This window comes from Protopterus annectens, chromosome 5.part1 (genome assembly GCF_019279795.1).
Source record: "Protopterus annectens isolate FY-2018-M chromosome 5.part1, PAN1.0, whole genome shotgun sequence".
NCBI lineage: Eukaryota > Metazoa > Chordata > Ceratodontiformes > Protopteridae > Protopterus > Protopterus annectens.
The window spans coordinates 317462192-317485909 of record NC_056736.1 but is presented as its reverse complement, the minus strand read 5'-3'; the positions used below and the strand labels follow the sequence as shown (position 1 = coordinate 317485909).

At 39.7% G+C, this 23718-nt stretch overlaps 1 protein-coding gene across 3 annotated transcripts in view; it reads right to left on the bottom strand.

The window, feature by feature from the left end:
• Positions 1–23718, bottom strand: part of ABCC4 (ATP binding cassette subfamily C member 4) — a 2616332-nt gene that overhangs the window by 119939 nt on the left and 2472675 nt on the right. For all 3 annotated transcript variants that reach the window (XM_044072995.1, XM_044072997.1, XM_044072996.1), the window contains one exon: positions 19715–19820. In XM_044072995.1, the coding sequence (XP_043928930.1) occupies positions 19715–19820 (106 nt within the window). The remainder of the gene's footprint in view (positions 1–19714; positions 19821–23718) is intronic.

Sequence of the window (23718 nt, the reverse complement as noted above, 5' to 3'; positions counted from 1 at the left end):
AACCAGTGAGGAATACAAGTTGCCTGAGGTTACAGTATCTTGGAATACATCCTCTCCCCCACACACTTCAAGATGTATAGATCTCAAAGTTGATATATGTAAGTAGAACAGGGATAGGGGTGGGTGTGGGGGTCAGGACCTCCCTTGTAGAAATACTTCAAAGATACATTTGACTTTTGAAATACACTGTCATTTCTTTGAATAGCAGTTTAGTTTAAAATTGCAGTATTGGGTTTCACATTTCGGACAGGACGTCCATGGGTCTGCTGTTCAAATATGTCAGTTTGTGCTTATGTGGCTTTCCTGGCTACCATAATCTATAGTCAGCCCTTTGCAGTTCTGTGCTCTGTATAGCAGGTGCACTGGATACATTGAGGTGGTATATTCTAGTCTGTATAGCAGACTTCCCTGATTCAATGCTGCACAACTACTTTTCCTGCACTGTGTCAAACCCAGGTAATGTTATTTTTAATCCTCATTTAGTGACTGCAAAATATCTACCTTAGTCCCATGAAAATGCAGTATCTCGGGTCCTAATGAAAGTTTCTAAAACAATACACACCTCTGACAGAATGTGCACAAATGTCATCATTCCATAAAGTGGATCTTCTTTAATAAGTCTACAGCATATATGGCCAGCTAAGGACTCGAACAAAAAATTCTCTGAAGTCATCATGCCAATCATTGGGCAGACAACTGAAGGTCATATGCATTTTAAAGAGACTGACAGAATGTTTTCACTGCAAAGCAAGTGTCTTTTTTCATAAATGTCATAAGTACTCGCCTGCATCATAGACTGCAGATGAGATTTATTCAGATAAGAAATGGCTTAGTGTTAGCCCTCTGCTATGCCATAAAATCATGCAATTCTGCCTGATGAGCAAACAGGATAGAGCACAAGGTAACAAAAGTACAGTTTTGTACCTACCATAAATGTAGATGTTCGAGGATCCACATTGCTGCAGTCCTAACTATTGGGTAGTCCGCTGTCCAGTCGGCCCGAATACCAAAGTATATGGCTGACGTCGGTCAGGGCGCATTAGACTGACGTCAGTACGTCAGGGTACTAATGCGCATGGCCGTCGTCATATCCTCAGTCTTTTCTTGCCCCAGATGTCAGAAGACCCTAAAAAGACAAGGCCCAATATACCTGCACCAAAAATATGTACAATATATACAAAATTATCAGCATATAACCTCACCTACACAACCACCCCTAAACACAGAGGGGAAGGAGGGAGGGTAAATTGGACTGCAGCAATGTGGATCCTCGAACATCTACATTTATGGTAGGTACAAAACTGTACTATGTTCTTCATTCCACATTGCTGCAGTCCTAACTATTGGGTAGAATCCCAAAGCAGAGGTAAGGGAGGCTGGCAAATCATAAAGAAGCAGGAGCTGACAACATGCCTTGCAAAATAGCTGTGGCAAAACCAGCCCTAGACTTAGAGTAGAGAGGAAGGTGATAATGCTTAGAGAAAGTATGCACTGAACTCCAAGTAGCTGCCTCCAAAATATCCTTAGTTGCCACCCCCCTTAGAAATGCTGTTGAAGTGGCAGTAGCCCTAGTGGAATGAGGCCTAATCCCAGCTGGAATCTCCTTGCCATGATGGGAATAACAAAATGCAATGCAAAACCCAATCCACCTAGAAATAGTTTGTTTTGACACAGGCTTGCCCTGAACTCAAAGCAAAAGAAACAAACAACTGCTGAGACTGCCTAAAATCCTTAGTCCTGCTTAAATAATAACGCAATTGCCTGTGTACATCTAAAGTGTGCAAAATCTTTTCCCCTTTATTTTGGGGGTCTGCATAAAAAGTAGGCAAATGAATAGTTTGGTTTAAAGCCACACTAGAAACCACCTTAGGCATAATGGAAGGATTAGTACGTAATGATACCCTATCCTTATGGAAAATCAAAAAGGGCTCTACTGCCATAAGGGCCTGCAACTCAGACACCCTTCTTGCAGAAGTAATAGCCAACAGAAAAGCAGTCTTCCATGACAAGTATTTCAATTCAGCAGTAGCCGAGGCTCAAAAGGTTGTAGAGTAAGTTTTTCCAACACAAAATTGAGATCCCAAGCAGGAGTAGGAGCTCTACGTGGGGTCTTATATTCTTTGCCCCTCTAAGAAACTGCTTGAACAAAGGATGCGAAAACAATGGTGGGTCACAATCATAGTGAGCTGAAATTGCTGCAGCATGAATCTTAATGGAAGAGAAGGACAAACCTTTGTCCAATAACTCAGTAAGATATTGAAGAGCCACACTCAAATTAGGCTCAGAAATCTCCAAATTCTTTGCTGTACTCCAAAATAAAAATCTCTTCCATTTTTCTGCGTACACTTTCCTTGTACTAGGTCTTCTAGCTTCCATAATCACATTTAAAACTTGTTGAGGAAGTTGAGACCTGCTGTGTTTCAACACAGAATATGCCAGGCTGTTAGATGAAGAGAGTGAAGCTTGACATTGAGCAGATGACCGTCCTTCTGAGATAACAGATGTGGAATCAAAGGTAAAGGCCATGGAGGCTTCCTTACCAGACTCCTTAGTAGTGGGTACCAGTGTTGCCGAGGCCAATCTGGAGCTATTAAAATCATCCTTGGCCTGTCTTGTCTGACCTTTAAGAGCACCATTGGAAGAAGAGGCAGAGGTGGAAAGGCATACACATGAAGATTTTCCAACTGAAAGAAAGAGCATCCACTTTCCAAGCTGTGTGATGAAACCCCTTTGTGCAAAACTTTGGCAGCTGGTGGTTTAGTGGAGAAGCGAACAGATCTATGTCTGGAGTTCCCCATGACACTGTCAATTTCTGAAATACATGAAGATCCAGTTTCCACTCGTGGGGATCCATGATTTGTCTGCTTAACACATCTGCTAAGGAGTTCTGTGCTCCCGGCAGAAACCTTGCCTGAAGAGTTAGTTGCAAGCTGGCGCAGTCTCCCATAAAATCATTGCTTGCCTGCATAGAGGATAAGAATGTGTTCCCCTTGTTTGTTGATGTACCACATGACAGTTGTGTTGTCTGTTAGAATCAACACCTGCCCTGGAAGAAGTAACTCCTTGAAAGCCATTAATGCAAACTGGACTGCTAACATCTCCTTCATGTTGATATGTAGATGCTGTAGTCTGGCCACTTGTCTTGTATCCACTTTCCATTTAGATGAGCTCCCCAAGCAATGTCCGAGGCATCTGTCGTTAAAATCTGACTCGCCTCTGGCCGGGTCACAGAGAGTCCCTTGTTTAGGTGACATTCCTGAGCCCACCACAAAAATTCTTTTGAAGGCAAGGTATTATTTGAATGACAGTGTCCAAATCCTGGCAGTGCTGTGTCCATACATTTTTGAGATACCATTGCAGCTTCCTCATATGCAGTTTGGCATTGGGAAGCACCAGAATACAAGATGCCATGAACCCTAATGCTTGAAGGACTGTCCTTGCAGTCAGCACGGACTGATGAGATAGTTGATGGAAGTAAAGGGATAGACTCTTTTGTTTGTCCGGGGTTAAAAAGGCCATCTGGGCTGCTGTATTCAGTCTCACACCCAGAAAGCACATGTCTTGAGAGGGTACTAGACTGGACTTTATTTCGTTCACAGAATACCCTAGGCATCTTAGCACTGCTATAACATATTCCAGATGCTGTAGAAGGTCTTCCTTTTCTTGAGCCAGAATCAGGCAGTCGTCCAAGTAAGGATAGATTTGAATTCCTTGTAGCCTGAAGTAAGCTATCACTGGAGCCAGAACCTTTGTGAAAACTCTGGGTGCAGTAGATAAGCCAAAGGGCAATGCAGAGAACTGATAATGAGAATTTCCAGCTTGAAAACGCAGATACTTCCTGCAACTTAGTCTTATAGGCACATGAAGGTAAGCTTCCTTGAGATCTAAAGTTACCATCCAGTGATCTTTGCCCAGCAGAGGTAAAAGCTGTTGTAACGTCAACATCTTGAACTTGGGAATGTCCAGATAAGTGTTGAGGATAGATAAATCCAAAATTGGTCTCCACGTGTTCCCCTTCTTTGGTACTAGGAACAGGCGAGAATAAAATCCTAGGCCCCTTTCTGATACAGGGACTGGCTGAATGGCCCCTATTTGGAGTAACAGAGAAATTTGCTTGTGAGCCTCTTTCCTTTGTGGAGGAGGAACGTCTGGCATGCCTTTGAAAGGGGCAATGTATGGAAATAAAACCTGTAACCGTGGTGAATGATATCCAACACCCATCTGTCTTGAGTAATTAAATCCCAATTTTCTTTGAAAAGAGACAGTCTTCCTCCCAAAGGAGCTGCCAGGCGAGAATCTACTGGCAGCTGAAAAGGCAGGTCATTGGGTCTGTTTACGAAAGGACTGACCCCTGCCCTCACCAGAAGTCTGAGCAGGTGAACTCCTGTTCTAGGCCTAAAAGAACCTTGAGCTCTGCCCCTACCACGTCTAGACCTACCCCTAGACTGGGAATCATAAGCAGGATATGTCCATCCCTTAGTAGGCCAATTTCTACTAAACTTGGTGGCTGCACCTGCAAAAATCTTTAACAGTTTGCATAGACTTAGCTTTGTCCTCCATTTTCTTTAAAACTGCTTCCACAGGCGAACCAAACAATACATCAGACTGTAAAGGAGCATCCAAAATCCTTGTCTTAACATGCTCAGCTAAATTCTGATCCCTCAACCAGGCATGCCTGCGAAGAACAGAACTAGTGGCAGCCACCCTCGAGGAGGCCTGTACAGCATCAAAACCACATTGCAAAGAATGCTTACCCACTTGTTCAGACACATGAACTAAATCCAGCAACTCTTTACACTCAATACCTTCCGCCAAAGCATCCACCTTAGACTTCAATTGTGAAAGGAGATAATTTTGATATTTTAGCATGTGAAACTGACAATTCAACGCCCTCATGGCTAAAGTGGAAGAAGTATACACTTTCTTTCCCCACCTATCCAAAGCCCTTGCCTCTTTATCAGTGGGAACAGGTTTTTTAACCACAGAAGCCTTAACACCTTTAGGTCCCTGAGAAACAGTTTCGGGTCTGCCCTAGGACTCTTAAAAGATACTTATGAGCTTCAGGCACCCTATAGTACCTATCAGGTTTAACAGGAGCAGGAGGCAAAGAATCAGGGTTCAGGGAAGCCTCTGCAAAAACATCTTCCACCACATTCAACACAGGAGGTATAGCTAAGGGCCTATGCTGGGGTAAAAACAAGAATACCCTAAGCCTTTTCCTGGAATCAGAGTAATCCTGGCCTTCCCATTTAAAGTGCTCCCTCATGGAATGCAGAGTCTCTGAAAATGAGAAATCCTCAGGAGGAGAAGCTGTAGGCGTGGAATCATCCACATCAGAATCAGAATAAGGAGGATACTCCTGCAAGTCTTCCGCAGAAGACTCAGAAGCCTCTGAACACTGTTCAAAACTCTCAAACTCAGGTTCCACCCTAGGCCTCTTATCAGGAGGGGCATAGAACCTCTAATCATAGTAATCAAATCTTCTGCCATTTTAAGCATATGTTTCTTAGGCACAGAACCTGAAGTGCTAGGAGAAGCCCCCACTGAAGCTAAACTTGGCCTACCTCTCAAAGAAGTTTTGGAAACAGAAGGAGGCTCTAACTACCTTGGAAGAGAGAGGGAAGAACAGTTACCTGAGAAGCCCCTCAGCCTGGCCTACCTCCTGAGAAGGCACATCCTGTAACAGTAAAGTCTCTGCCTGAGACTCCAAAGAAACTCCTGGCAAAACCTCTGGCTCCACTGAGCCTTCTAAAGAACCGACGTCCGGGACTGCGGTTCATCAACCCTAGGCTTCGCTGTTTTGTCCTTTGCGCTTTTGGATGCGGGCGCCGAGCATCCGGCGGCATTTTATAATTACAACGCTTCCCAAACACTAACCTGGCACAGTCCAACCTTCTCTTAATAGTGCGTTTGTTAAATCTAGCACAAGAGCGGCATCCAACAACGTCGTGCTCAGGCCCTAAACAAGGTATACACAAAGTATGGTAATCCCTATGAGGAATCTGTTTCCCACAAGAAATACAGTTATTCACTTTTTCTGACATCCGGTTAAATACTGAGGCAAGAAAAACCAAAATGTTCTCCCCAGGGTACTTAGCCAACTTTGATTCGGTCTGAAACTCCGACTTCAGAAAATTTCAGAACGCCAACCTGCACTCGCAAAACTGCTTCTGCATCGGACCATGCGGCAAAAAAGACTGAGGATATGACGTCGGTCATGCGCATTAGTACCCTGACGTACTGACGTCAGTCTAATGCGCCCTGACCGACGTCAGCCATATACTTTGGTATTCGGGCCGACTGGACAGCGGACTACCCAATAGTTAGGACTGCAGCAATGTGGAATGAAGAACATCTGAAGAACTGAAGGCAAGGGCATAGTACACATCAAATATAGTATGCATTAAAAATGGAGAAATGGTGTGTGCAGCACAAAACAAAAAAGTGCGATTGCACTGAAAAACAACAAAAATAAATCCAATGACACAAGACAGAAAACAATCAGAAAAGTAACTGTGTGGAAGGGGAGAGGGAAGAAAAGCAACTCATATTAGCATACAAGGCACATACATGCACATTATCAATGCTTAACTTAGAAGAAACGTCTGCAGATGTATATCCAACAGACTAGAGTAACAAGTAGGCAAAGTACCTTCTCTGATCAGGGTATAACTCTTGGCAACAATCCACTGATGCACAGTTGTGGGTTCCAGTCATAGACAGCTGCTAATCATACCATGGTACAGCTCATTAATGTGTTGCTTGGCTTGAGAGAAGACCTTCATGTCAAGCACCCAGTGTAGGATTTGAGAGGCTGATGCCTGCAAAACTCCTAATATATCCCTTTTTGGATGCTGCAAAGCTCCCCTTAGAAAGATGATTAATGGTGTATAAACCTTCATATCCACTGGGACAGGCAGCCCAATCCATCCCCCTTAATTTCACATGAGGGTAGCACATGTCTACTAGCTCTCATATAATGTCTTTCTACACAAGACAGCAGTCAATTATGCCCCATTCATGGACACACTTATGAATTCTTCTGGAATGTGGATGGTAGCAATGTTCAACATGTTAAAACTGGCTCAAAAAGTGGCCACTAATATATGCTAACAACTAAATCTGATGCTACTCGTAGCATCTTAATGTCAGCAATATATGCACCAAGAAATAAAGGGGTCAAAATAAGCTGTTACTGCAGCCCATTGTGAATATATTACACATTTTTGAATCATACTACCATATTTGAATTTGTCATTTGCAAACACAGTATTTTTCAGCAACATACTGGCAATCATGTGAATGCCATTATGTAGCAATTTATATGCAATACATACCATGGTATTTTCTCTCTAGCAATATAGGACCATTTGCATCTCTGAATTTTACCCACCCAATGTGTCACTACTCACTACATCTATCATTCCACAACCCCTCTGCCCCATTTTTTGCATATGAGGTCAAGGGGTGTCAATTCAACTATGTCACTAATCACCACACTATGTCTCTTCACATAATTCACTACTTGTTTCTGAATACCATTCCAATATGGAATTTGGATGGTCAGGAAGAGATGAATTTATCAAAGTACTAAACTATCTGGTGTACATGAAAGGGAGAAAATTAAATGCAAAAAGTACAGTATTGTAACATTTGGTAAACAAGTACAGCCAAGTCCCACCCTAAAATGACAGTCAGGAATCCTTGAACCTATGTTAATAATTCCTTCTCCTTTGACCACCACACAGCAACAGTAGTGAAAAATGCTTATATCATGCACAACTAATACCTAAAGGCATATTACCTAGGTAAAAAAGTTACTATTCCTTCTGTATGCGTCTGTAATTAGATCAATTATTCAGCGGTGGTGGTGCTGCGGTAGTGTTATCGCCTCACAGTAAGACGTTGTCCTGTTCGATTCTCAGCTGGAGCGTCTTCTGTGTGGAGACATGTGTGAATGGGCATACCTTCGTTGAAGGTTGTGCGTCAGGGCTGGCAACTCGGCAAGTAAAAATCTATTGCCAATCATTAGCGGACCGGAGTTCCACTGTGGTGACCCCTAACCAGGAAAAGCCGAAAGACACAACATTCAATCCAATGCTCCCTTCACTATATACCTTTCTAGACATATTAATCAACTGTTAAGACCCCAGTGTTTCCTAACCAAGAAAGCTGTTAGCCTGAAAATTCCCGAGCTACCAACAAAGACTTGAAGTACTATCATTTAACTCAGTTTCTTATAAGGTCATGTGTGATGACCTATGCATTACATTCCACATGATTAGGCTCTCCATCCTCCTTGGTCTCCTGTTGTTCCGGAATTAAGGATTTCAGTCTCCACCAACCCTTAAATAAAACATATAACCAACAAAGGACAGAGACAGGTTTGATTTCTGAAGAAGTTCATTTTCCTGTGAATGACAGCATTCTATAAATTGGTGGCCTCGATTCTGTAGTGGTTTGGTGTTCTACTTTGGTTATTGGCCATGATTTTGGTACACTTTCAACATCCGCAGAGTACTTTTTGGAGCCATGAATAACACACGTCAAACAGACAGATTTATAAACACAAAACCTCCCTCAACACACGTCAGACAGACAGATTTATAAACACACCTCCCTCAACTCTTACAGACATTTCCAGCAAGTTAAAGTGACACCCTACAGTTCTTTAAAGTGAACCTGGGTGATTGAAAGTGCATCCATAAATTTACTGCAGGACTCACTAGCTTTGCTATTCTTGAGAAGATGGCAGCGCACACGGATGCTCGTGTGACTTAACTTTCTTATATTTCATATAATCAATACTTATAGTCCTAACAAATCAATGCTATTAAAGTACTGTGCAAACAGCTTGCCTGAAACAAAACATTACTGTAAATTTATGGGAATTCCCCAAGTAGTTATCTGGGAGATGATGGGACAGTAGTTTTATGATTATGGGGATTACTCTTCAAATATCTAGTGCTTTTGGTGTGCATATTTACCCACAACTGTACTATCATCATCAAGACAGCCACTGTAACAACAAATCATAACATTTAGGTAGAATTCCAAACAGCACCCTGTTTCATTACACAAGTGGTAAAACAACACTATAAAAGATTACTAGTTCAAAAATGCACCGAGTCCAAGTGAGGGCTGTTTATCAAATAAAGAACAGCACAGTAAAATATAAGACAATGGGAAGAAATACTGCAACACCAGTCATAATGCAAATAATATAATGAAACTGCCCCACTAATCCGAATGGCAAAAAGCCCCCCTCTTCAGAAAGAATAGTATGTTTAAAGCTTTTAGGAATATGAAGCTTAGTTTCAGTAGTACTAATACACCTTCAAATGGTCCCACAAATGCATACAGATAGGTTTCTATGTCACTCAGATGATACATTTGCCATAATATGGAACAAAGGAACCCTGAAAAATGCTTGTACAAATAAAGGCTGACAAAGTAAGAAAAATACAATTACATGTGTGTTCTTTTATAACTAAACTTCTGGTGTCTAAACACCAATAAGAACCCAACCAATGGGTAAGAAAGTAAAGAGCAAAGATGCAGAATAGAGTAAACAAATTGTACTATATATGCTATTTAAGCATTAAGACAGGCCATCATGACTAATGGCAGCTCCAATCAGTCTAAGGATTTTGAGTATCCATGTTAGTATTTGGCAAATAACTTGTGTCAAAGAAGCAATGCAAAAAAGGAACTGAAAACATTAAAAGGCAATGATCTGCTCTTTCTCTTTGTGTGTGTGTGTGTGTGTGTGTGTGTGTGTGTGTGTGTGTGTGTGTGTGTGTGTGTGTGTGTGTCTATGTTTATATATGTACACAAGAGACCTTGAAATGTTGGCTGAAGCATAAGAAACAACTACAATGCACTATTCAATAGTACAGCTAAGAGTGACCTGTTTGAGATTACTTTCATAGCATCAAAATGTTATTAGGACTTCTGTGGAATATGTTCTTAAAAGTTTGTCACTATAAAGGAAGGTCAGGGAATTAAATCCTCCTTCATGTTTGGCTTAATTCATAATAAAATGTCACAGGCTATACATGACTGGGAAGTATATGGAGACGTTATCCAGTCTGTAGAAGAAACACTAAAATGTGAAAAAAGAGAATATTGCAGCTGTGTTCAGTAAACAAATCCATACTGAACTAGAGCTGTCAAAAAACATTGCTAGTGTTCCTCTTACTGTTATTCCTTAAGTTTTCATAACTTTAAAATTTCCAAAACAGGAGGACCAAACAGGAAGTTTCTTTTAAGTGAGCCTTACTTTTCTCACATAAATTCTCAGGTATCAAACAAGCACTGAGTACAGCCATATAAAATTTTACCATAACAGTACACCACTGTTGCAGTATGCTTTACTTAAGGGATTCCCTGCCAAGGGTAATCCAACGTCCGGCCAGTATAGCAAAGCCTTAGGATTTTAGAGATGTCGTATGTCACATGTATGTGCCCAACTCATGGCGTAGGACATAAAGGTAACATATGGATGCACTTACCTCTGAACTGAACAGCATCTGGAAGAACAACAGTCCTAGGAAGTAGGAGGAACATGAGCATCCAGATGGAGAAAGACAAATATAAAGGAAAACAGTAGAGCAGAAGGGGGAGAACAGAGGGAGAGAGTACTCCAACAGTGAAGAGAAGGACATTTACTGCTATGGAATGATTTTACACAAATATACTATGTCCTTCCATATCACTGTTGCAGTATTCCTTATGTAAGGGAGAGTACAAAAGCTCAAGAGAAAACTTGGGAGGAGGAAGGCCCAGAACAGCCCTCAAGAAACCCATGCAGGACAACTCTGGCAAAGCCAGCTCTTACTCTGGAAGCAACATCCAGTTTGTAATGCTTAGTAAAGGTATGGACAGAAGTCCAAGTAGCAGCTTCAAGGATGGAATTTGGTATCCAATCCTTTGAAAAAAGTAAAAGAGGAAGGCAAGGACCTAGCAGAATGAGCCTTTACAGAGGCACAAAGGCTTTTCCCATGAAAGGAGAACTAAAAGGAAATGGCTTTAGAGATCCATGAAGAAATGGTTTGCTTAGGAACAGCCAAACCTAGAGATCTGTGATGAAAGGAAATCAAAAGCTGCTCAGACTTGTGAATGACCTTAGTATTATCGAAATAATATCTGAGCTGTCTATGCAAATCCAAGGCGTGAAGAACCTTCTCATTAGCAGACTGTGGAGAAGGAAAAAAGGAGGGCAAATTAATCTGATTAAGATACAATTCACCTTGGTCATAAAAGAAGGATTAATATGAACAGACACCCTGTACCTATCTATGAAAAACGAATAAAGGAGGAACAGCCAGAAGAGCTTGTAGTTAAGACACCCTTTAAGCTGAAGTAAGGGCCAAAAGAAGATCGGTCTTCCATGTACAATGTTGTAAAGAAGCTGAAGCTGCAGGCTCAAAAGGAACCCAAGTCAATTTTTCAATAACAAACTTAAGGCCCCAGGTGGAACAGACTTCCTGGGAGGCCTGATATGAAGGATGCCTTTATGAAATTACTTAACTTCAAACCTAGACGCCAGAGGAGGAGGAGGAGGTAATAGCAGACACAAAAATATCTGAAAGGTGAGCTTTAACAGAAGAATATGCTAACTCAGCATGGTGCAATTCACACACATGAGAGAACAAGAGGAATGTTCACAGAAAGTGGATCCTCGTTTCAACCAAGGCACCAAACAGAAAATGTTTTCCATTTGGACACCCAGGGTTTCCTGGCATCCTGAAGAATCGTAAGCATGTCCTCAGAAAAAAAAGGTTCCTAAAAGGGATCAAAACCGTATCACCCACAATGTCAGTTGAAGAGTGGACAAGTGAGGAGGGATGAGAGACCCTTTGTCGTGTATGAGTAGGACCATCCTATGAAGTAACTTGTGGTGACTGCCCTTGGCTAGATGCAGAAGAAAAGGGAACCAATGTTGTCTGGGCCAAAAGGGCGACACCAACAAGATTTTGAGGGAGTCCTGCTCAATATTGAGCAGAACCATCAGAATCAGAGGAAGGGGAGGGAGAGTGTAGAGAAACATCCCCTTCCAAGAAAAAGACAGGGCATCCACCTTCCAAGCCAGAGAACTTGGGACTCTGGTACAAAAAAGAGGAAGATGTCTGTTCAAAGGGAAACAAAAAGATCTACCTGAGGAGTACTCCACTGATGGACAATATCCAGAGACGCACTTCTGTGAAGCATCCATTTGTGAACCTGTGTTTTAGACCTGCTCAGAGTCTGCCACTATATTGTACTCTGAAAGAAAGTATAGAGCCTACAGAGTCATTTTATACTGGACAGATAGATGCCAAAGTTGAAGAGCTAGCCTGCAAGAAAGGTAGGACCATGTCCCACCTTGCTTGTTGATATACTACATCATTGTGGTATTGTCTGTAAATATTTTAAAAGGCCCTGGAAGCAAAATGAAATGAAAGTTCTGAAGGGCAAAAAAGAGAGCTCTCATCTCCTTGACACTGATGTGGTCTGACCTATGATGAGAGGGCTAGAGATCCTGGTCCTTGAAGGGACCAAAAAAGGCTCCCCACCCCATGACTGAGGCACCTGAGAAAAATTCCTTAGAGGGGACTGGTGCTGAAAAGGAATTCTGGGTTGAGAGACAGCTGATGTATCCACCACTGAAGCTCGAGCTTGAGGCATGAAATAAGACGGACTAGCAAATCTAGAGGATGACAGTGTTGGAGCCACACTGACTTCAGGAACCACTGTTTTCTCATATGAAGCCTGCCTAAAGGTTGCATAGGAATGGTGGAAGCCATGAATTCTAGTGCCCTTAGGAGCTATTTGGCTGTAACTGAAACCTGAGGAAGAAGGGATTGAAAAAAGGTAAGAAGAGAAAGAACTTTGAGACTAGGCAGAGAAGCCAGCATAGGAATGGTCTGGAGCCTGCAATGCAGAAACACGATACTAAGCAGAAATCATGACTGATTTTTAGAGGTTTATCATAAACCCCAGGCTTTGCAAGAAATTAACAGTATAGTGGAGGTGTTGAAGTAAGGTCTTGGGGGAGGATGAATGAGAAGGTTGTCCAGATAAGGAAAGATGTGAACCTCTCGCATCCTACAAAAAGCAATCACAGGAGTGAGGCATTTGGTGAAAACCTATGGGCTGTAGAAAGGCCAAATGGCAAAGAACAGAAATAAAAATGCAAGAAAGAAACAGAGAAACACAAAGACTTCCTGAAAAGGGGTGAACTGGGATGTGAAGATAACCATCCTGTAGATCCAGGGAGACCTGGAAAACCTAAGAAAGAAAAAGAGTCTTGCTGGAAAGTGTAGTGGTGCAGCAGTTAATGTTGTCACCTCACAGCAAGAGGTTCTCTAGTTCAATTCTCAGCTGGATTGCCTTCTCAGCTGGGGTGCCTTCTGTGCAGAGTCTTGCATGCCCTCTCTGCATTTGTGTGGGTTTCCTCTGGGTGCTCTGGTTTCCTCACATGTTACAAAGACATGCATCTGAAGAGTTTTTCCCTGGGCCTCCTCTGAAAATTGGCTCATTAAAAGTTGGACTTTCCCAGTAAACAAATGTTAAATAAATAAACAAAATAGAAAATAGGATGTGAAGGGATAACATCTGAAAAGAAGGGATTTTCAGAAAGGTGTTAAGACAGGTCCAGAATGGGTCTCCAGGTGCCATCCTTCCTGAGGACCAGACACATTCTGGTATAAACCTTCTTCCTCTCCTGAGAACAGGGCATAACCTGAATGGTGCCTTGTGTAAAAAGGACCTGAGGTACTTCTGGGAAGAAAGGAAGCTGTTTCTGAGAATGTTGAGGGATGCCCAGAAAATGAGGAATGAATTTCCACACCATGAAGTATCCTTGATGGACAACTGACAGAACTCAAGAGTCTTAAGGGATCCTTAACCAACTGGAAAGGGACAGGGAAAGACAAAGAGATGGGGGAACCTGGCTCAGGAAAGAGGGAAGCAAAAAGTCAGATAGACTGGCTTGTCTTGAAAAGGAGGTTTCTGAGAAGTGGGAGTCTGAGTAGACTTAGCAGGATGAGCCCTGGGAGGTGGCAAACAAAAGCAGATTTAGATTGATAATTCCTCTGGAACTTAGGAATAGGAGAAACAAATGCATGCTTCAATTCCTGCAAGCCCTTGACTTTATCCTGAAGAGACTTGAAAAGCTCAGCAGCCACAGAACCAAACAGGTTCTTATTATCAAGAAGAGCATCCAACAGTTTAGCTTTAATATCACCAGGCAAAGGCTGGAGACGAATTCAACAGTAATGTCTCAAAACAGAACCAAAAGCAGCAGCTAAAGAAGATGCATCAGCTGCATCATAACTACATTTAATACAGTGGCAGAGTGCTTGAGAAGTAGAGTCCAGTAAAGAGAGATGAAGCCTTCCCTTTAGATTTAAGAAGGTCTTAGATATCCTGAGAAGTCTGAGAAAGAAGGGCTAAAACATACCTAATCATACAGGTCTGGTCATTAACAGCCTGAAAGGACAAGTTGGCAGCAGTATAAACCTTCTTGCCCAGGCATTACATAGCTCTACTGTCCTTGTCAGATGGAAGTAATTTAGTAGAAGGCAAGAGCTTAGAGGGTTTGTCAGAAGAGACAGACACTACAGAAAGGTCAGAAGGACATTTATAGAGAAATTTACATTCATCAGGGACTTTGTAAAACCTGTCAATTTTTTTTCTATGCTAGTCTAGCAACCTTCCTTCCATACTAAACTGTAAAACACCTACAGGAATGTTAGATGTACTGAGTGCCTTTGATTCTGTAGGAACTGTTAACATTTCTGTGCCTGATATAATTTATTTGGTAAAAGGTTTATTCTTATCAAATTGATAGAATAAATCAGCTGACTTATGAGCTAGTGGATTTCACTTAGGATATCTTGAATTTTTGTTCCATAACACTTGAAATTTTAAAAGGCGAGGGAATTCTCTTCAGGGATTCTGGGACCTTAAGCATTTGAGACTGTTCTCTTATGACAGAAAGTCTCTGAAAAGGGCTAGTTAAAACTGGAGTCCTTGGAAAAGAGGTGGTAGATTGTCAAGATAAAGGCCTCTGAGTTTCCCCTACTGTCTTAAAAAAATTGTTTTCTTCATTTTTCAGTACTGGCAATAATTCATCACTGTACACGATTCACAATGGTTTTACACATAACACTTAATCGGAATCTTTGAAATCATTTGCATGTACTCCTTATAACTCATAAAAAATAAGCCTAAGGAAGAGAAAACATAAGTTCTCCTATAGTGGTAAATCAAATTTATCAAAAGATCCTTGCAGTTGATGGGTGCCTTGCTTCTGCAGGACCCTGGTAAGGCAAGAGAGAAGATAAATGGGGCAGAATTTGCTACCTGCACTAATATTAATAACATCAGTTATTGGAACTGCCATAGCATGCATCAGGTATGCAGCTTTTTGTTTAGGTAGGGCTATAAAACTAAGTGCAAGCAATGATGTTGCTACACAGTTTTAAAAGCATGGACTAATTCTACCAGCATCAAAGCAAAAAATTTCAAAAAGTCACTTCACAAGCATAAATGCTTGTTTTTCAGGGAAACCTAAAGACTGGGGCATCCAGGTGTCCTGACTTGAATGAAAAGGGCTGGGGATGGTGATATGTTGGGCACAGAAAGGACCAGGAATGTCTTTTGGAAAACCCTCATAGAGATGTCCAACTCAGAAATATAGAGTCATGAAGGAGCACGTAGTTTCCTACTGCCTGGTACGGGTGTTTGTGTTCAGCCTCCAAGGGGCTGGAGCAATTCTTGGTTAACCTTTCAAACTTCAGGCTTTTGCACTTTTTACTACCCAGTGCCTTACCTGTGAAGCTCGCTCTCACTTGCTTTGAGAATGTTCTTCTCTGGCTAGTTTCAGGCAGGCAGCATTAAAAACATACTTATCTGAAATGGCATAAGTTGGTTGATGATATTTTTGTTTTCGTTTTCATCAAATATTATTTTATCTGTTTGTTATATTTTGTTACAGTGTTTTGTATAAAGCACCTAAATAAACTTGAAATTCACCATGAAGTAGAGACAGAAACAAGGAGCACTGTTTTCCCTTAACCAGTCTATTAACTTATCTAGAAATTCTTGTTGAGGTGGACATCACATATACTTATTTCTCTTTATGATACATAGCATTGTGCATGTAAACTTCTTTCCGATATCTATACATTTTCTCTGTTTCAAATCAGTACTTTCTCAGTGAAGCTGATGCATGCATCTTCAATTTTTTTAAGTGAAAAACATCCTCACATTTCCCACGTCACTCTTCATCTGCTTCTTGCTGTACCCCTTACTTGTGCATGCTTCTTTTTATACAAGATGCTACCACTTTAAGTGGGCCTTATTCAGCAGAAATACTCAGTGGTTTCTATCATGTCATTTTTTAACTGCACAAAGGTTTCTTGTTACAAAAAGCTTAACAATTTTATTATTCTCTCTCTAACTGTATCTATAGATGTTGAAACTAATACTGAATTAACCACAAGAAAGGATGTTTTATAAAAATTGCTTGATGTTGTACCACCCCAATTTTGAGCTTTTACTGGGATGTCTGCACTACTAGGTTCATGAAACAGTATATTTATCAACATATACATTTCATATGTTTGAATAATCTTAATGCAAGAAACATACTTCTTAGTCTAAGAATTCTGGACAAAGCCAAAACATGGGGAAAATAGGCCAGAATAAGGGACAGATTTTAAATATTTATTGTATAAACTTTGAAAGTTGCTAGAATAATACAGGCTTTGTATTAACATGCAACAAAGGGTATGAGGTCTGAAAATCAAATGTTCGTCATTGTTTGGTGACTTAAATCCTCAATTATTTACCAGAAAACCATACACTGTATGAAGAAGAGGCCAAAAACATGGGCAAAATATGAACATTCTGCATAACTATTTACAGTTGAGTGGTATGGCAAAAAAGACATCTACATATATGCAGTAAAGGCCCACAGTGGCGTTTATTAAAAGCTATGGTGTGAGGGCCTACCAAGATCAGGTATTTTATGTTCAGAGATGTAGCAAATAAGACTACCAGTATACATATTCAAATGTTACATCACATAGCACATAACTCTGTTTCAAAGGTAAGTTGACAGCTTATGGCAGAAAGCATAACACCAGCTGACTCATTCATTTACATTTATCTCATTGCAGATATATATAAATGGTTGCTAATTTATCCTCTTTAAACAAACTGCCAAAACAAATCACCTGCTGTAAGTCACAAAAAAGGCATGAAATTATCATAAATGAATGTCCGTTGTCCACACAACAAAACTGGAAAACATATTGCTGTGAGTTAAAAAAAATCATAAAATGATTAGACAGAAATGTCTGCACAACAGAGCTGCAGCTGATGATACTTATAAAATACAAAGGAAAAGCTTTAATTCTTAAACCATCTACATTGTAGTATACCCATGCCTCATCTACAAGTCAGGGTGCACACAACATTACACAGGAGTGAAAAGTTTGCTTGAACAAAAGATAAAATATTACATATGCTATTAGTTTATGCTAAAAATCTTAATCACATTTCTTATATAAAGTAAAACAAAGCAATACCTGAAAGATATTTTGTACTACTGACATCATTTTAATCCCCCTGTGCCCATCTCACTTCACTGAGTAGTATATGAAATTCACAAGAATAGGTTTGCAGGCTTTTATTCACTTCTAGGTAAATAAACATATGGGTAACTAATTCACTGGGACTTATTTCCTACTGATATTTTTTTCTTTAAAAAAATTCATCAGCCATTAGAAAAAAAATTAACAAGCATGGCGAGAACCAATCATTTGTCACAGCTGATTACCCTGTATTGCAGGAGCTTACAGTATGGCAGCTTTAAGATCTCATCTCGAAATGCTTAAATTACTACTCACCCTGTTTGACTTAACCCATTGATGATCAAATCAAGTCTTTGTCTACTGGATTATGCACCGTTTCTTGAAAAAAGAATAAAAAAATCTTTTTATACAGTTCCTGGTATAGCCTCCCTGCACCAGAACCCAACATCACTTGAAGAGAAGTTAGTCTGAAGTGGGGATATCTTCAAAGCTAGAGAAGGTATTAATCCTGTTGTTCAAAACTACGGAATGGCCAATAATTGGGTATAGCACTGTGTTTTGTATGTATTCCATTTATTATGTAAACAGGTTAGAGAAAGTTCTAAATATTATGCTATTCAAATAGCCTCTGAAAAATCAAAACTAATAATGACAGGTTTGGGAGGATAAAGTTGTATTCTATTACTGGATACTCAGAAAGGATCTGATGAACATTTAAATGTCTTAATAATGCAGCTTTGTGTGCAATAAATAACACTGATTTTGTCATTCATAATCAGGAGCCAAGGAATAATAGTTTATAGTTATGATAACTGAAGAAAATCTCAGTAATTTAAAAACTTTATTTTTCACACCAGAACAATGCAATGGCATAAGCTCTCTGTTATTAGGACATCTGGTATCTTTTATGAACTGAAGTAGGTGTATCTTTTGGAATAATTCTACCTTTATGGCAAGTCTGCCAGCCATACCATGTCTACCAGGCATTATGTTCTTGGATGAGATTCTGAGCCTAAACTAAACATTGAAGTGGTTAAGCCAGTGATACCTACAAACTGTGGGTACCTGTAAAGCAGTACAGCTACCTGCATATACTCAGTACAGTAGCCACATGAGGACTACTGTATGATAAACTGAAGATAAGCACTTTTTATCTAATAAAATTCTGATGGAGTTTAATATTCTATACCAGAAATAATCTATACCACTTCATTATGTTTGTCCTGAAGAGAATCAGAAGCATCATTCCAAAATGGCACCTACATAGGATGCCTTAAGGTCATATTATGCACAAAATGTGATTAGTCAAACTAGCTGACATCCAGATTCTGTGGTACTTACAATGGCCATAACTTCCAGAAGGATCTGCCTACATAACAGCAGCCAAGTCCATAAAATGCATGCAGTGTTTCAAAATAAATTGCTGCTTCAAGAACAAGTCCAGTTCTGTGCCAGAAAATACAAGTATTTCCTCCCTAGGAAGGGCAACAGGCATCCATTTCACAAAGCTCTGTGAAATTCAAGTCAACCTCATCACCTTGCTTCTCCCCTTCATATCATGACTCTAGCTCAGATCATGACTTTCAACATCTTTGATCATGAATTCCGGAGAAAGCCACCACTACTGGTGGACAGGGCCCACAAACAGGGACTTAAAAAGTTATTAGAACAGGTTATTCAGCAGGCATTTTCTAAATATTAAGATGCATGAAACTCTAATGACTAGAACTTCTGATTTGACTGTAATCCACGACGATTTACCAGAAAATTAAAAATGTTATGAGGGTCAGGGGAAAAATATGATGGACAGTTGAGAAGGATGTCTCAATTCTGAATGTTGATCACTGGAAAGGCAACACACAAAACTCAACCCAACTCAGTTCTTTAAGGAAGATCATGCAGTGACATCATAATTCAAATTCAGCATTAACAGCATTCTCCTTTTTTAAAGTGCAGCACATATACTAGCAAATAAACATTTTTTATTTAGAAAAGTCAGACTGCAAAGGATGTTTTAAAAAAGTTTTTGTTACACTGAACATGGTTTGCTGCATTACAGATAAGTTATCTTATAATACTGTAAATGGCATTTTCTTTTTTAAACAGAGAAATCAATAAATTCTCACCAGAATTCTGTCGCTGTCAATAATAGTGTTTAACCTGTGTGCAATTGTCAGTACAGTACATTCTGCAAACTTCTCTCTGATCGTCTTCTGAATCAGCTCATCTGTTCTACAAAAACAAGTTAAACTTTATGTCAAGAAATCCAAAATTGAATAAAAATTAGAGTTTCTACAAATGTAAAGTCTGTGAAGATTATTACTGCAATTTAGTCTGAAAATAATTATTTTCATTGAGAGAAAAGGATGATACTTGGAAGTGGGGGAAAAAGTTGTCTCCATTTACTGTATCCTGCACCTGATCTCAAAACAAGCTTATTCTAACTATGAAGATACTTAAAACTGAGATTAATGAAAGTTTTATCCTGAATGGATGCCCCCTTGATCTTGACAAGTACAGACCTAACTCTCAGATTCCCTACTAGTTTCACAGTACCTACTATCATACGCATATGTAAAGGTCTGTACAGGGTTGGGATTTTCTAAACCCCACTGTCATTCTTGAAAAGTCTAAGATGTTTAAACCCCGCTGATCTACTTTGACTGCCAGTCTCCCCATCAGTACATGCCAAAACAGAAACAGTATACTGATACTTTATCAGAAGCCATGAGTCTTTATCCCATCATGGCAGTGCTCACACCTCACCAACATTGCCACTTTTAGTTTGGCAGTAATCAGAATCCCCTTGCTTATCCCTTTCTTGGTGGTAACTGGCACAGACTAAAACTATAAGTTATCCTGATAGCATATGGAATGCCCTGCCTATCCCACCTTCCTCTCAGTGGTATCTGACATTTCACGCCTTCCTTCATTGTAATCTTAATCTTAAACTTTCCAGTAATTAGGGTCCTCAGCATATTTCTACTGAATCTATTAAGAATCCATTGTCCTCCAATGACTCTCACCTGGAAAAGATTACAGCTCTCAGTCTAACATACCCTAGCCTAGGAGAGACTGCAGCCTCCTCTCAATTACCATAGCCCTGTCCCACATCAACATACCCCTCTAAGTCTACTCATCTTGTCAGTGGCCATCTCCTCTAATCAGTTGGTTGACAACTGGACTTAAACTACCATGACACAAGGCTGTGAATGGCTTCCTCCTTTAGCCAGTGACACTGCTATTAGATCCTTCTTTGCAATGTGCTTATAGATAGCATATTTTCCATCTCACAATACACATTAAACTCTTTGTTCTCCACTACTGCCACACTGGTGGTTCACTATACCAGCCAGTGCCATACCTTTGAAAATGAGGTGCATAATGAGTCTAACAAAGCTCAGCAGCAGACCCATGGGTGCCTAGTTGAGCATACTGTACTTAGTGTCAAGTGAAGTACATTATGTCAAACCTTGCCTCTGACCTTTAATTGTTTTATAAAATCTCCCCTATCAGGTGACCAGTACAATAGATGAACCTAGGAGAAAGTGCTTATAATGCCAGTCTCCTCATTGTGTCCCTAAATTCTTACAAACATTAAATGCTTCTACATTTTTCAAGTACAACTTTTTCAATGAGTTAAGGAAAGATTTACAAACTCATTTAACACAAGCGCCACAGCCACAATGTGAAAACAAGTGACTACTGATCACCAGTTGCATCGTACAGAGGCTGCAGTCCTAACTGTAGTGCTTGTTGCTAGTTCCAGTAGCAGATCCAGCACCTGAGGTACTGATCAAGAGTTATATAATTGAAGGGACAAAGGACAAGATGTACAAATGTCTGCTGAACTTGCTTGAAAACATAACAATGTAAGACAACACTGATAAAATGGAGGCATCAGTGGGACTGATATTTATATACTCTGCACATCTGTTGCATATCTGACAATTAGCAAAAATACAAATTCTCACTATTTGTGGAGAATCACCACATGGTGCTCAGCTCCTGATTATCGCTAGTGCAGTTAGAGAGGAGGTTCCCTGTAAATTGAATCTACCTGGGAGTACTATTACAGGTATAATGATGAAACAGATGGAACAAAAAAGTTCTAGTGAGGTCAGATTTTCAGTCGGAGAGGATGGAAATGACCATGAGTGGCATGATGGAAGATGTTTTGTCACCACTTTGAGATAACAGATCCTTCCCTTTGTGAAATGCACAGATGTAAGCAGGCTTACTTGCATTACTCCAAGTACTGGCCTAGAAAGAGTTTGAACAATTACTGGCTTCTCTGACCTATGTTTTCTGTACCCTGTTAATAGCACACTTGGAATAACATTTAAATAAAAGTTTAACATGCACATAAAAACATCTTTATTGCCTTGGTCATGCAAAAGAAAAAAAGAAATGAAGGTAGCTGCTGTGCAATGTTGTTTATCTTGGAGATTTGGTTGAAAGTTCTTTATCAGTGACTATACAGATAATTATTCATACTGTAACTAAGGCACAAGACCCTCCTGTGGTCCTAGTGTTCATGGACTTTGGCAGATTCACTTATGTCTGTGCATGTGTGTATAAATATGCATGTAGATATGAAATGTATTATTGTTTTCTTAATGAGTCAGCAGACTAGTCCAAAAATACTCTTTTCAGATACAATTTTATAAAGATTAATGACTATGGAGGCAAAACTAAGCACAGAACATTTCCTAAAATAAGACAAAAAGCAAACAAATGTCTACAATGCATGTTGAATTAAATAATGAACAGTTTACTATGTACAGTAATATGAAAAAGGCAATTTTAAAAACACAATTTACATTGAAATACACTCAAGCAATACATTCTTCCCAAATATCAGCTATTAGAAACAAAAGACCTAATTAGGGGAAACTTACTACAAACTGCAAACTAAGGGCAACATTTACCAAACCTAAAATCATTGCCATGTTGATAAAAGTGAAACACAGTAGAGAGGTGTCATGTGAATAAATGAATCAGACAGTATCAACAAAAGTAAACAGAATATTCAAATTAAATAACCCTAAAGACAAATTCTCATATGTTAAATGAACTTCTAAAAATAAACAGTTAAACCAATAATTGGTCAAATGATATACACACTGGTTGACTAGAAGGCAGAGGAGAGTAAAATGTGAGTTTTTTTGTGTGGAAAGATGTGGGCTCAAGTTCTGCATTCATTAGGGTTTTGTACTCGGAATACATCTTTGTAACACTGATTCAACAGACTTAGAATTAGAACAATTATTCTGAATGGTTAACAATGCAAAGACGTGAAACTTACAAAGGCCATCTCCAACTAGCTTGATATTAACATTCTTCAAAACACCATCAACATAATCAATAGATGTGTTTTAAAAAAATCCAGTTGACACACAATCATAAAATTGTGCATATAAAGAATGCATAATTAACTTGACTTCAAAAATTAGAAGTAACATATTATCAAAGTCTTGAGTATTATGAGCAAGCAAAAAATCTATTCTAAGATATAAAATGTCCTTTAAGAACTTTATTAATAAAAGCAACAGAATGTAGGGAGGTATATTTCCAGGATTACTGTTAAACTATTGAACAATAGACTGGAGTACTGTTTTATATCCTTCGCCATGGGGAAATTAAGTTATTTACTAGGAAAAAAATTACATGGAAACAGTCTCTCAGAAATGTCAAGTAAGTGCAGACCCACGTCTACACCTCTAAAGTCTTTACTGTAAATGATACAGAGGCTACATGACTTTAGTACATAAATTACATAGTACTGACTGTAGTCACAAGCAACAGCAGCAGAACAAAACCATGCAGACTTAGAGGTATAGCTTACAGTCAAAGCATAAGGCACTCAGCCATCATTCATCCTTTCTTTTTTTTTTTTTGAAGAGCTACCAGAGTGGGGGGGGGGGAGCATGGATGTAACTGTAATAACCCGATGGTTACAATAGCCAGCGGGTTATTAAAGGGAAGTAATTTTTTTATTATTTTTTGTTTCCTCTTCAGTGGAAGACCTATCTGAGAGGTACATGGATGTAACTGTAAAAACGTGACTGCCAGAATATAGTGGTTGGGTTATTACATGAAACTGCTTTTTTCTGCTTTTCTACTGAAG